The sequence below is a fragment of the Castanea sativa genome, chromosome 8, assembly GCF_040712315.1.
Source record: "Castanea sativa cultivar Marrone di Chiusa Pesio chromosome 8, ASM4071231v1".
In the NCBI taxonomy this organism is placed as follows: Eukaryota; Viridiplantae; Streptophyta; class Magnoliopsida; order Fagales; family Fagaceae; genus Castanea; species Castanea sativa.
Genome location: NC_134020.1, coordinates 38,072,520 through 38,086,712, shown reverse-complemented (window position 1 = coordinate 38,086,712; position 14,193 = coordinate 38,072,520). Strand labels below are relative to the sequence as shown.

Sequence of the window (14,193 nt, the reverse complement as noted above, 5' to 3'; positions counted from 1 at the left end):
GATCCCCATGTCTACTGAAAGTACAATTTTCTGATTAGTCTTTTGAACGAGGGTTTTGGTGAACTGATATCTGGTCTTGCACAGTGGTGCTTTGGTTAGTTTTAGTACGTAGCAAGAGATTTATTCCTTGCCCATTTATTTGGTACAGTATCTTTTGTTAGTGTTCTTTCTATTGTCTTTAACCTCATATGTGGTTCTTTTCTATAAAGTTTTTGATTTTATTTAGTCGGGTTTTTTCTTGTACAGACACAGCTCAGAAGTTTTATTGGGAGCTTGTCCATATCAACCACCTTACTCTACCTTGTATACATTATTTGACATCCTGGTGCTCCTTTGGGCCTAAAATAGTATTAAGTGTTGTATCTCATCTGTTTGGATTTGTTCTTTGGATCTGCATCGGCTACTTTTGTAGGTGTTTCAAGTAGTGTGCTTGGAGCAGGTTTTGCAAGTTCTTACCCAGGGTGCTTGGAGCAGTATCCTTTAAGACTGTTGTGGATTAGATTTCCTAGTCACTGAAAGTCAGTGGGCTGGTAGACTGTTTCTGGTTCCTTTTTTTGATTGCCATGTACTTGTATTTCTCATATCTTTAGAGCTTAAGATCAATAATTTGGTCTTTTTGCACTATGCTTTTGGAGCTCATCATTGTGCAGTCTCATAGGTTATAAGTTGCATTTTTTTATACATTATTGCTATAAATTTCAGGAAATGAAAGTATTTATCTTGTAGAGAGGAGTTCATCTATTTGTTCTTCTATGTTAAAATTTCAACACTATCATGTGCACAGGAAGCAGATTTTTAGTGTCTGCTTGGTTGCTTAAGTGGCAGAGTTTGATTTGGCAATAAGATTTCTTTTCTTCCCACTTTTATTATTCTCTCCTACAATCCTAGTCTCATTTGGTGATGGTTTGAAATTTCATTGAATTCTTTTCCCTTTGTACTGCAATCTGTTTAATCTTTAGTTATTCTGTCTTGTTCAAATGCAGTGATGCCTCTTATTGGTATGGGACAGGTAGATGGATGTTGATCGTGACCCAACTATGGTTGCTGGGTAGAAAGATATCAATTATGTTTTGCCCTGTTGGGATTTCTAGGAATTAAATGATTTTAACTTGTGTCTTTAGATTTGCATCATAATTCTTAAGATTAGCATGCTATTGATTTATTTACTAGTCATAGAATGTGATTGAGCAGATGCCATCCATGTCCTAGCAAGACTTCTTTATAAGCTGGTGATGTTTGTTTTGTGGTTTTGTGACAATTAGATTCCTGGTTCCCACAACTCTTTGTTTAGTGTTTGCAAGCTCCTCTCTTATTTAAATGTGATTATTTCTCTTATTTGTGTGGGACAGGTAGATTGATGCCGATGTTGTTGTTGCCAAGGGAGAAATATTCAGGTTATTGGTTTGTCCTGTAACTGGCATTAGTTGGGCTTTCTGTGGATTAAATGCTTTTATGTCTTTTAATTTTGCATCATTCTCATGAACTCAAATATGCAAACTTGTCTTTCCCTCATTGTTGGTTGGCTTTGGTAATTATGATACTAAAAATTTGAAGTCACTTTGTGAAAGAAACAATGTGCTTGGATTGTGTGTATTTGTGGCTGTATTTTGCATTGTTTAAACTAATTACAGAACTACTTGGCATGTTCAACCTGTTCCCTTTTCTACTGCCTTTTGCTTGCACTTGTTGCAACTTATTAGGCCTTGAAATCATCAATCTAGTCATTCTGGATTGCAACCTCTATTATCTTTTGATTCATTATTCTAATCCTTAAAATTGAAGGATATTGTTTTTGCTTGTGTTTTTTTTTTCTTTAGTTTTTCAGCCTGCAATGCATTTCTTCACGTTGGTTTCTGGAAGGAGCAGATATATTTATATTTTCTTCTTCATTTGAGTGGTGGAGGTTTAAGTATTAAATTATGGTTTTTTCGAATCCCTATTCACTGGGTGACTTGGGATTTTGATCATGCATCTTCTTGTTGGTTCTCTCAATTACTTTGTTGCTTAGTTAGTTTTGAACCATGAAAGATAGAGTTGCTGCATAAGCTGCTCCACCCTAATCAAAGTCTTCAAGGAGATCCACCACTCTTAATCGAGACAAGTACTTCACTATGACTTCTCCACACCTTTGTGGGAAGCCATTTTTTATTTTGTTATTTTGTGCGGATGATGTTTGATATTTTTAATAAAGATATGTCTGTGCGGTGGTTGTTGGGTGGGGGGGGGGGGGGCGGTTGTGATTTGGACTTTCTTGTACTTCAGCAAGATTATGTGCTGTGTTGACCGCAACAATAGGCAAACTCCTCTTCCCTTCTCTTGATTTCTCTTTTTGCCTAGGAGTCTTTTAACACACTGTTCACCCAATCGTAATTCTATTAGTTCAATTTTAAGGCATTTTTCTCTCTTTATCTCTAGATTTCAGTATTCTTTTCCTAAAATTTCAAGGTTTAAGTATAGGATTAAGATATTATTGAGCAAGGTTTCCCACTATCATGACTTAAAAAAGTTTATGTTTTTTTGAAAAAAATAATATTTATATTGAGTTTACTTATTTATATTACCTTTTTGCCTCTGTGTTTTATATCTTACTTTTGATCTTTTTTCTCCCTTCTTGCTAGACTTTTTGGGGGTTGTTGATTTTCTCTTATATATATATTAAGAGGATTTCGAAAGTTAGTTATGACTTCAAAAAATGTCAAAAATACCTTTAATTTAATTAGATAATCTTTATTCTTAAAAAATAAAAAATTGGGTTAAAATTGTAGTTCAACAAAATTCAAAATAAATAAAAAACTACCAAATAAACTTTTTTCCTAAAAATTAACACACACTAAATCCAGCAATTTACTTCATTTCAAATCTTAAATTTTAGTTTCTTAAAAATTCTTTTCTCTGTAACCTCACTAAAATTTGGAAAATTCAAATTGAAAAATTACATTAAACTCAAAATTAAAAAAAGAGCATCATCACACATGTGGAGTGTCTTCTCTTGATCCATCTGAATCACACCCTTACTGATCCAATGGCTGAGAAAGAGCATTTTCATCTGAGCACCGTTTTGCATGCAGCTTCTTTTCTTGCTACACCAGGAACACTATACTGAGGGTTCCAAACCTCTTCCTAACGGAAAGACTACTATTGAGGGAAATTCAGACTCACTCTTGCAATCAATTCTGTGGTGCACGAGTAGTTTCGGGTGCAGGAGCATCGATAGTAGCACCATTAGCAACGGCACCGGTGGTAGAGATAGTGTGATGAGGCTAGTGTGTGTATATATATATATATTTTTTTTTTCCTTTCTTTGTAATAATTGTTTTCTTAAATAATGATGCTTATTTTTAAATTTAGATTTTTATTTTTTAGTTTGGATTTTGTGCTTCCCGGACTGCATTATCAAGGTTTATTTAATTCCAGGTGGTGGTGCATATGCTTGTGGTGCTTTACTCAAGGTTGATTTGTTTTTGTTGCTTCTCGATGAAACATGATTTTTAGTAGACTTGCTCTTATTTTGAAAACAAAATTATTGTAATGTAAAGTTGTCCTGAACTGTGTACTTGGTATACTACATTTTTCAGTTTGCTCATGCTGGAAGTCGATGCCAATGCCATTAAAAGTTTGAGATTTCTACATCCGTTTGGTCATCTTGTGTTGGGAGTTTCATATCCAATTTGGTTTACCACTTATTATCTTTCTACCAAATGCAGGATTTTTTTTTAATTATTATTATTGCGGTATTCAGCTTAAGCAGTGGAGTCTGATTTGGCAATAGGCTCTCTTTTCCTCCCTTTTTATGTTTCTTCATTTTCCTCTACTACAATCATAAGAATTTGAAGGATAATTTTTTCTTGTTTTAATTCCTTTCTAATAGGGTGTGTGAATGCTTATATTAGGAGATGTACAAGTTCCCGTCTCCTGAGTGAGGTTTTGAAACGTCTATTGTAATTTTTGTTCCTTTTACTTACTGTCTCATTTAATTTTTGGTCATTTTGTGTTGGCAATCTCAATAATTAATACTCAGTTTAATCTAGTGATGCCTGTTATTGGTGTGGAGCAATAACATAGCCATGTGTGACCTGAATTGGTTGTAGAGGTAAAACAATACCGGTTTTGCTTTCTCTTCTCTTAGCAGTAGTTGGACTTTTTGGGAATTGCATGGAACGTACTTTACATTCCTGGATTTGCGTCATAATTTGTTAAGTTGGATTGTTGTTGATTCTTTTCTGTGTCTCCAAATATCTGGCAACAGGGAAGAGCTAGGCTTTCAGTGTTATAAGTATTTATCTTTATATTTGTTGGATTATACCAAAATATAGCAGTTCTTTTTATTCATTTTTTTGAAATTCTTAGAGCATGTTAAAAATCTATTCCTCATAAATCTATAGGAACCGGTATTTTCTTTTTGGGTACTTAGCAGAAGTGGTTGAGTTTGATATAGTGATAAGCTCTCTTTACGTTCCACTTTCATCTTTCTCTCTTGCTATCATAAGAACTATACAATTGTTGGCTCTTTTAATTCTTTATAACATCTAGGCCTGCTTTTGTTAGGCTTTGTGGGGCAGGTAAATTAACAAAGTTTGTAGCCGATGTTTGCCAGGGAAAAATAATACTGGCTTTTGCTTTAATCCTGTTATGATTTGCATGTGTTGGGCTTTGTAGGAACGACATTGATCGAATTTATGTCTCTAGAATTGCATTATAATTTGTAACCTTGGATTGTTGCTGATTGCTTTCCTTGTCGTAGAAAGTGAGTGGGCAGATACTGTCAATATTAAATCAGGTTCATTTTCAGTTTGAAGTTTTTGCTATTTCTGATCTAATATTTGAGTACTGATTGACATGTTTCTTTATAAACTGTAGATGTCCATTTTGTTGTTTTGTGTGGACAATGTTGATTATTTTAATCGTGATCTATCTACAGCAGGGGAAACTGAGTGAACTTTCTTGTACTTGAGTGGCTGAGTTTGTATAGAAGTCTTAATTTTTTTTGAACTTGACTGCGTTGACTGCAACAATAAGAAAGCCCTTTTTTTGGGTCTTGAATTTCACATTTTGCTTATATGTCCTTCAGTATAGTGTTCTCACTAACATGATACTGTACTATTCCTTGTTCAATTTACCTATAGGTTTTGGTCCTCGACAGCTCTATGAAGTTGGCTTTTCTAGATCGATTTGGTTCTTGTCTGTAGGAGCACAATCCCTTATTGTTGGCTGGCTAGTAATGACAGGTTTAAAAATTCAATTAACATTGTAAACGAAAATTGGTGCTTGCATTGTGTGATTTGCAGGCTTCATTTGTTTGGTTTTATCTAATTACAGAACTACTTAGCATTTTTGTCCTGGTTCCTTTCTCTAGTGCTGTCTACTTGCACTTCTATCTACTTTTAAGAACCTAAGGCCTTCAATATCATCATTGGGCAGTCATATAAGATAAAAGCAGCCAGCTTCAAACATGGCTGTTTTGAATGTCATCAATTCTAGTCATTTTGCAACTTTTGCAATTTTGTGTCCATTTGAAAAATTCTCACCGGATATTTTTTGTTGCCAGGCAACTCAAGCAGTAGAGTTTGGTTTGGCAATAAGCTTCCTTTTTCCTCCCTTATTTTCTTTATTCTATCCTACAATCAAATGAATTGTAAGGATAGTTTTCCAATTGTTCTAATTCCTTCTAATACTTGGGACATTTATGCATTTCTTAGGATTTGGTTTCCTTGAGGATTTTGAATTCCAGTCACACTCAATGAGGGTTCGAATCTTTCATTGGAATTCTTGTCCCTTTGTCCTGCTGACTTTTTTGATTTTGAGTCATTATGTTTTTGCAAGCTTATATATGATTTGTTTGTAGTAACGATATTTATTGGTGTGGGCAGATCACGTGCCGTGGTGATTGGCATGAGTTGGGCCTTCTGGGAATACCATGAAGAATTTGCATCATAATTTGTAATCTTAGGTTATTGCCGATTGATTTCCTCATCATATGAAGTGAGTTGTCAAATCTTGTCAATATTGAACCAAGTTGTTGGTATGAAGTCTTTGTTATTTTGGACTCTGTACCATTTGAGCACTGAGTAACACGTGTCTTTATAAGCTGGTGATGCTCTCTTTTTGGTTTTATGAACACAATGTTGATAATTTTAATTTTGATTGTTTACTGGAGGCAAAACTGATTTTGATTTACCTGTTTTTATCTTGTAGAGGTGAGTTCTTAAAAAGAAAATTTTATGGCAACTTCTGCAATTTTGAGTGTGTTAAAATCTCAATCCTAACATGTCTACAGGAATCAGATTTTTTTTTTTTTTGGAATTATGGAGGAAGATTCTGCAATAAGATCTCTTTTCCTCCTGTTAGTGTCTGCCTGTGATGGTTTGGAACTTCCATTGCAATTCTTTTCCCTTTGTACTACACTCTTGTTTAGTTTTGATCATTATGATTGGGACAACTCATCTCTTATTTGTGTGAGACAGGTAGATTGACAGTGATGGTGATCCAAATTTGGTTGTGGAGGTAGAATAATACAGGTTTTTGCTTTGTCCTGTGATTGGCAATAATTCGGCTTTATAATATATCTGATCTGCATGCTTTAAAGACTGGCTGTTCTCTAAATGCCTGAGAACTGTGGGTATCTGCTTCCTTATGTACACTCTATAGGTGAGTTTGTAAGGTCTCAAAGTTATATAGTTTTCTCTTGTATTGTTGGATCGTGACGGGATATAAGGGTTTTTTATTAACACTGGCGTTTTGTTATGTCCCTACTTGCTGTTGGCCTGAAGTCTTGAATCTCGATGTGTCTACCAGAGGGAAAATTGTGATTTACGTACGCAACAGAGTGTAGAAGTCTTTAATCTTTCTTGCTCTTGGGTAATAAGAAAGCTTTTACCATTCTCTTTTAATTTCATGTGTTGCTATTAGTATTTTAGGACTACAAATATGTAAACTTTCCTTTGCCTTGTTTTCTATCAGGTTATTATGTTGCAGCTGATCCCTTATTCTTGGCCGGCTGGTAATGATGGGTTTGAGAAGTTAAAATTCTCATGGTAAATGAAAATTGGTGCTTGCATTGTGTGTATTTCGGGCTCCATTTGTCCAGTTTTAACTAAGCCCAACACTACTTGCCATTTTTGTCTTGGATCCTTTTTCTATGGCCATCTACTTGCACTTATGACAAATTTTAAGAACCTGAGATCATCAATTTCATCATTGGGTAATCATATAAGACTTATAAAAAAAAAAGAAAACGAAAAAAGGTGATCATATAAGATATTAGTGGATTTGTTCTTTTATTGTTGTTTAACAACTTTTGGAATTCTCGGTGCATGTGGAAAATTCTCACCTGAATTATTTTTTATGGTGCATGGCGGCTAGGCAGTGGAGTTTGGTTTGGTGTGGCGTGAAGCTCTCTTTTCTTTCCTCTTCATCTTCTTTATTCTATCCTACACTCATATGAATTATAAGGATAATTATTTGCATGTTTTAAATAATTCTATTACATGGGTCATGTATGCTTTTTTAAGGCTTTTGTTCAATGAGGGTTATAAATTTTGGTGTCACCCAATGTGTTTGAAACTCAGTGATATTCTTGTCCATTTCTTGCTTTTTTGTTTGAATTTTAGTCATTCTATGTTGGCAAGCTAATATCTATTTTATATGTTGTAATGCCTTCTATTGGTGTGGGGTAGGTAGGGTAATCGTGACTTAAATATGATTGCCACGGGACTATATACAAGTTTTTGCTTTATCCTGCAGTGATTTGCATCATATTTTGTTTCCTAGTCATAGAAAGGCAGTGGTTGGGTAGACTGTTGCTGGTTCCTTCTTTGATTGCCATGTACTTGCATTTATCATATCCTTTCAGAACTGAAGATCTTCAATTTGGTCCTGTTGTACTATAACCTTATGCTTTTTGTGAAGAGTCAAATATGTTATGAGTTGAATTCATTAGACATTACTGCTCTAAATGTCAGGGAAGGAAAGTATTTATCTTGTAGAGAAGAGTTCTTCTATTTGTTTTTTCTCAACTTCTGTGTAATAGAATGCGACAATGGAAAACACCTTTTGTTCTCTCAACTTTACTCTTCTTTTATATATCTTTTGATATACTTTTGGCGCTTGGATACTTTTCAAGGCTTTTGTTGCAGCCAATTTGGCATCTAGTTCAGTTTGGATCTCTTGTACAGGAGGATAAATATGTAAAATTTCATTTCCCTTGTTGTTGGCTTGCTGGTGATTATATAGTTTAAAGTTAAAATTTGCTTTGTAAATGAAATATGGTGCTTGCATTGTGTATTTCAGGCTTTATTTGTGTGGTTTTAACTAACTTGATACTTTTTTTCCCTTATTGTTAGCTGGATATGTGTTTAAAATATTAAACTTCCCCATGGAAATGCCAATTTGTGGATTGTGTTTATTTCAGGCTGCATTTTTCCGGTTTCAACCAACTCCAGGGCTGTCCTACATGTTTGTCCTGCTTCCATTTTCTATTGCCATCAACTTGACTTATCACAACCATTCAGAACTTAATATCATCAATTTGTTAAATTACAACCTATGTAATTTTGAGCTTGTTCAGTATTGTCATTTAGAATTTATTGGTGCTTTTCTCCTTATTATAACTTAAAAAGTCTTAATTTTTTTTTTGTTTAGTCTTTTCATTTAGGATTTTGATCATGCTTCTTGTTGGTATTGGACAGGTAAATTCCTCTTATTAGTGTTGGGCAGGTAGATTGATGCCAATGCTTTTGTTGCCAAGGGAGAATAATATACGTTATTAATTTGTCCTGTAATTGCCATTAGTTGGGTTTTTCTGTGAATGAAATGCTTTTAACTTACATCTTTGAATTTTACATCATTATTCGTATAATATGTTGCTGATTGATTTCCTATTCAAAGACAATGAGTGAGCAGATGCCATGAAGACTTCTTTATACGTTGGTGGTGTTTATTTTGTGGTTTTGTGATGAGTACTTTCCTAGCTCCTACAATTGTTTTGTATGTTGAAACAAAATTTTTTGATTATTTAAACTTGATATGTATGCTGGAGGGGAAATTGTGATTTAGGCTTTCTTGTACTCGAGCAACAGGGTTTTTGTTTAAGTCTTGCTTAAAAATGGTGCTTGAGCTGTGTAATTGAATGCGACAATTGAAAACTCCTTTTATTCTTGTCTTTGTTCTTCTCTTATTAATCTTTTGATATGCTCTTCCTCAAATGTGTTTACTATTCCTGGTTGTTCAATTTGTTTTAGAGATTTCGGTGCTAGGCTACTTTTCAAGGCATTTGTTGCGGCAAATTTGGCATCTAGGTCAGTTTGGTTCTCTTGTATAGGAGGATATATATGTAAACTTTCATTTCCCTTATTATAACATAAAAGGCTTATGTATATATATTTGTTAAGTAACTTAAGGTGGCGTTTGGTACGGGGTAATGTTTTAGGATTCTTAGGAATGTTTAAAGATTCTCATGTTTGGTTGTAAATTACGCTAGGGAATTAGATGTCAGGGGAATCCTTAAACCCCACTCAGTAGGAATGTGGATTCCCTTTAAAACAGGTGGGAATTCAGATTCCCAAACTTAAAAGAAATTGTATTTTTTATAAATTGACAATTTTAACCCTTTTTCCTTATCATTTAAGCAATTAAGATAAACTATAAAACAAATTATCAATATCTTCTCTCTTGTCTTTATCTTTTCCCGCCAAAACAACATAAACATGATAAATAACTCTGCTAATAGTTATTTTTGTATTATTCTTGTCATTTTGAAATGTTAGATTACAGTTTTAATGAATGTGTTGCTAATTGATAGTTTATATAATGTTTTTTATCTATCTATTTAGAGTAATATATTTTTTTAAATGACTAATTAATAGTTTATATATATTTTTTCATTATTTATTTAAAGGAAGATTTTTTTTTTAATGGGCTTGGTACTTTACATTCAAATCTAAGGACAAAATGAGAAAAACAAATAATTTATTTAAGATTCTTGGGAATACACCAAACATTATCATCTCACATTCCTGGGAATCTCCCAATGAAACCAAACATAGGAATAGCTACATTCGGAATCACATTCCTAGAAATCTGGATGTTAGGAGTAATGTGGATTCCCCGTACCAAACGCCACATAAATGGCTTATATTGACTATAGTAATTTATTATTTAACCTTTTTGCTTTTGTATTTTAGATTGACAGTAATTTCCTCTTTAACTTGTGTATAAAAAAAAGGTAATTTCCTCTTTAACTACTTGCTTTCTCTTTATTCCTATTATCTTTTGCCCTTTTTTTTTCAGGACACATGTCAGTTTGTAATCTTTTAATTTGAGATTGGATTGTGTGTATGGTCTGTCTGCATTATGTTGATTTATCTTTTTGTTTGGGTTTGATGTATTGCGGATTCACTTGTGGTGCCTTAAGTAAGGCTAGATTGATTTTGTTTAGGAATAATTACAAATTACCCACCCGTAGTTTTATTTTTGACACTTTACCCACCTGTGCTTCCCTCCATTTCTTCTCCATAACCCACCTCCCCTTCAGACGTTACTCTCCCAAAACAAATCAAACACTACCAAATTTTCAGCATTTTAAGCTTGTTATAGGCTTAAAATCAAACAAATCAATCATTCCAAGAAGAGATCGTTTTCTCACTGCTCTTTGTTTCACAAAACTCTCTCTCTCTCTCTCTCTCTCTCTCCCCTTGTTGGGTTCTGGCTCTATAAGAGAGAAGAATAGAATCAGATAAGGTGAATTCTCATATGGGGTTTTTGAATATATGTACTTTTTTTAATTTTCTCATTTGGGTTTTGTTTAATTGTTATACTTTTCTTTGATAAATTTTTTTTTTTGGGCAAATGGGTGTGTTTGGAACTATGAATGTGATTGCTTTTTTTTTCCGGGGCATAATCAAAGTGGGTTTTGTGTTGAGTGAAAATGATTACCAAAAAAAAAAAACCCCATTTTCCTAAATATCAAGTTCTTGATTTTTTTTTTTTTTTTTTGGGTGTGGAAAACCACCAATTCAAGAAATGGAATAACCCCATTCTCTTTCCGCCTATGATTGTTTGAAAGAAAAAGAAACACTCACTTGAGATGGGAATGTTGTTGTCGTTTTTGGAAGCAGCCAAAGCCTGTCACCTTGTGACTCTTCTGATTGATGATGGGTCTCCATAGGGTTTGAATCAAGAATGTTGAAGGGAAAAGAAAAAAAAATGAACAGTGTTTTGGCAGGGACACCGTAAAGATCAAAGATTGAGAAAGAGAGGTGAAAGGGCATAACGCTACTTTCCATTCTCTAATTAAATATGTTGACCATTATTTTCCTCCTGCATATTTCTTTCTTTTCTATTCGAGTTTAGTTGCATTTCTAATCCTGTCACTAACAATTCGTGTATTAGTTCAATACATTGAACTTGGGTTTGGATGTGTGTGGGTGTGTAGATGTTTGTATTTTGACTTAAGTTTTGGGGTTGTATTTTGATAGATCTTTGATGGTATTGCTTGATTTGATTTATATTAGTTTTCTGGGTGTATGTTCTTCATGTTTGTGTATGTTCTTCATGTTTGTGAATTGTGAATTGTGAGAAACTAATATCATGTTTTAATCTTGTTTTTTTTTTTTAATGTTTTGGGAGAAGAGAGACATAAAATGGGTGTAAAAAGATTTATTTACCCCTCTTTTTTAACAGAGGTGGGTAAACGGAACCTTAGGTGGGTAAAGTGTCAAAAATGAAACTATGGGTGGGTAAGTTAAATTCGGGCTAAACCACAGGTGGACAATCTGTAATTATCCATTTTATCTATTTTCAATAATACATATGATTTTGTGTTTTGAGCAGTATTGCTCTCTTCTTTTCTTTTTTCTTTCCTCTCTGAAAAAAATATTTTTTGTAACTTAGAGTTGTCCTGAATTGTAGCTCTGGAATGCATGTATTTTCAATATGCTCCTGTGGGAAATTAATGCCTGCACCACTGAGGGATAGCACTTTTATTCAGTGCTTGTGCATTTGTCTTAGTGTCTTGTTTATGTAGTTAATCTCTGCTTTTAGTGATACTTGCCCCATATCTAATTTGGATTTAATCTGGCATTGATACTTATTGGTTACAGGAAGATGGATTTTCCCTCCTTTGGGCTGCTTAAGTAGTGGAGTTGATTTGGCAATAAGGTCTCTTTTCCTCCTGTTTTCGTTTTTGTCTCCTATAATGATTAGAATTAGAGGGAAGAACTTCCTGATTTAATTCTTTCTAATATTTGGGCCTGTGATTGCTTTTCTAGGCTTTGGTTTCCAAGTGAATTATAAAGTTATAGTCGTTATGCAGTAACGACTATAGCTTTCTAAGCTCCAAAGCTAATAGTCGTTATGCAGTAACTTTCGACGTAGTTCTGTGCAGGTTCACGCTCTTCTTTCAATCTTTGACGAGTGTATTCCAAAACCATATGCTGCCATGCACCCAATACGCAGACAAGTGAATTCTTACTTCCATTGTCTCGCTCCCTTTTGTTGCCATGATGAATCTGAAACATTTACTTTTTTAAAAGTAAATTTTTAGAATTACTATATCAATAGGACACAAATGCTTTAGATATTAGTGAACTCAAATTGTAAATAAACTAGTGTGTAAACTTAACTATCACCATTTGGGCTTGAATACGTAGAAAATTTGCAAATTGTGGAGATCAGAGATATATGAAAAGTAGACATATCAGAAATTCTCCTCATTAGATTGATTCATAGCCACATAATTAATTAATTCTTTTTATCCCAATGTAAAATTTAAAACAAATGGTCATTAAAAAAAGGGTGTTTTTTACATATAATGTCATTTAATTAAAGATGATACTTTCTCTCAAAAAAAGATCATCCAAGATAATCTCAATTCAAAAATATAAAACTCATAATACTATTATTATCACTACAGCTTTAAGGATAATATGAAGAAAAATAATATAGGTCTTCACTATTATTTTATAATTGGGTAGAAGTTTTCTTGAGCAAAATTAACTTTTAGCTTGAGATGCTTCACTCTATCTAGATTTATTATATTAATTAGGGAAAATGCAAAAGAAAAACAAAGTAAGATGGAGACTTTAAGCTCACAAATCATTAAAAATAGGCTAAATTGCAAACTACACCATTTCTTCACTCAATCTTCTTCATTCATTCTTCACGATATTTGGATGTCTTGGCAAAATAACTCTTCTTGAAATTTCATAAACATCCTTCTTGTATAAATTTTTGCTACCTCTGCTTCCTGCTTATAACATGTTTTCAAAATTGGCATTGAATTTTTTGTCTTTACATCTTGTTCTTTCTCTTTAAGATAACATTTAAAGCTTACTCATATTGATACACAATCACTTATCTTTGTTCTTGAATGAACATAATTTAAAAAAAATTTATTCATGCTTTCACTCCTTTGAGTTGTAGATATCCTGAAAAAAAAATTTCTGAACCCATTTTTCACACCGCATATAAAGATTTCCCAACCAATCATTATTTCCCAATCCATAATTCTCCATAATCTTGCTCCATTCTAACTCAAACTCTTCAATGGTGACTGTATCATTGATGCAATGGAGTAATTCTTCCTGAAAATGTAGATATTTATTATATACATGGGATAACTGGTCTGGAACTTTTTGTAAAAGATGCCACATACACAATCTATGAGTTGCATTTGGCAATACATCTGCAATTGCCTTAGCCATAACCTTGTCACCATCTGTTATAATTGTAGGAGGAGGAGGATTTCCAAGCATTGCATTAAGCCAAGTCTTTAACAACCATGCATAAGATTTTGTTGTTTCATTCACAACCAAAGCACATCCAAACATCATAGATAGATGATGGTGATTAACCCCAGTGAAATGAACAAAATGCATCTTTTAATGATTTGTTTGGTATGTAGCGTCAAAAGTAACATCTCCAAAATATTGGTATGTCATTCTTGACCTAGCATCTATCCAAAAGCAATTACCCATGCTCTCATTTTCATCAACTTCAATTGCATAAAAAACTTGAATTTTTACATTGACTCTCAATAAAATGTTTGTCATCTTGAAGCAACTTTCTTGTTTTACTACCCAAATAATTTTGAATATTGACTAGAATACATTCAACATTATAATCACTACCAAATTCTTTACTTAACACAAATATTATCTTGTTTGGGGCTATACCTTACTCATTGAGTGTATTTATTTC

At 33.4% G+C, this 14,193-nt stretch overlaps 1 protein-coding gene and 1 long non-coding RNA gene across 2 annotated transcripts; one reads left to right on the top strand and one right to left on the bottom strand.

Moving 5' to 3' along the window:
- The first annotated feature begins 3,393 nt into the window (after positions 1-3,393).
- Positions 3,394-9,372, top strand: LOC142608051 (uncharacterized). Its single transcript, XR_012839415.1, has 3 exons — positions 3,394-6,645; positions 6,768-6,855; positions 6,958-9,372. It is a non-coding gene; the product is annotated as an uncharacterized LOC142608051 (long non-coding RNA).
- A 4,025-nt stretch (positions 9,373-13,397) lies between these two features.
- Positions 13,398-13,871, bottom strand: LOC142606284 (protein FAR1-RELATED SEQUENCE 5-like). Its single transcript, XM_075777663.1, has one exon. It carries the CDS (start codon positions 13,869-13,871, stop codon positions 13,398-13,400), a length of 474 nt encoding a protein of 157 aa, XP_075633778.1.
- Positions 13,872-14,193: the final 322 nt, after the last annotated feature.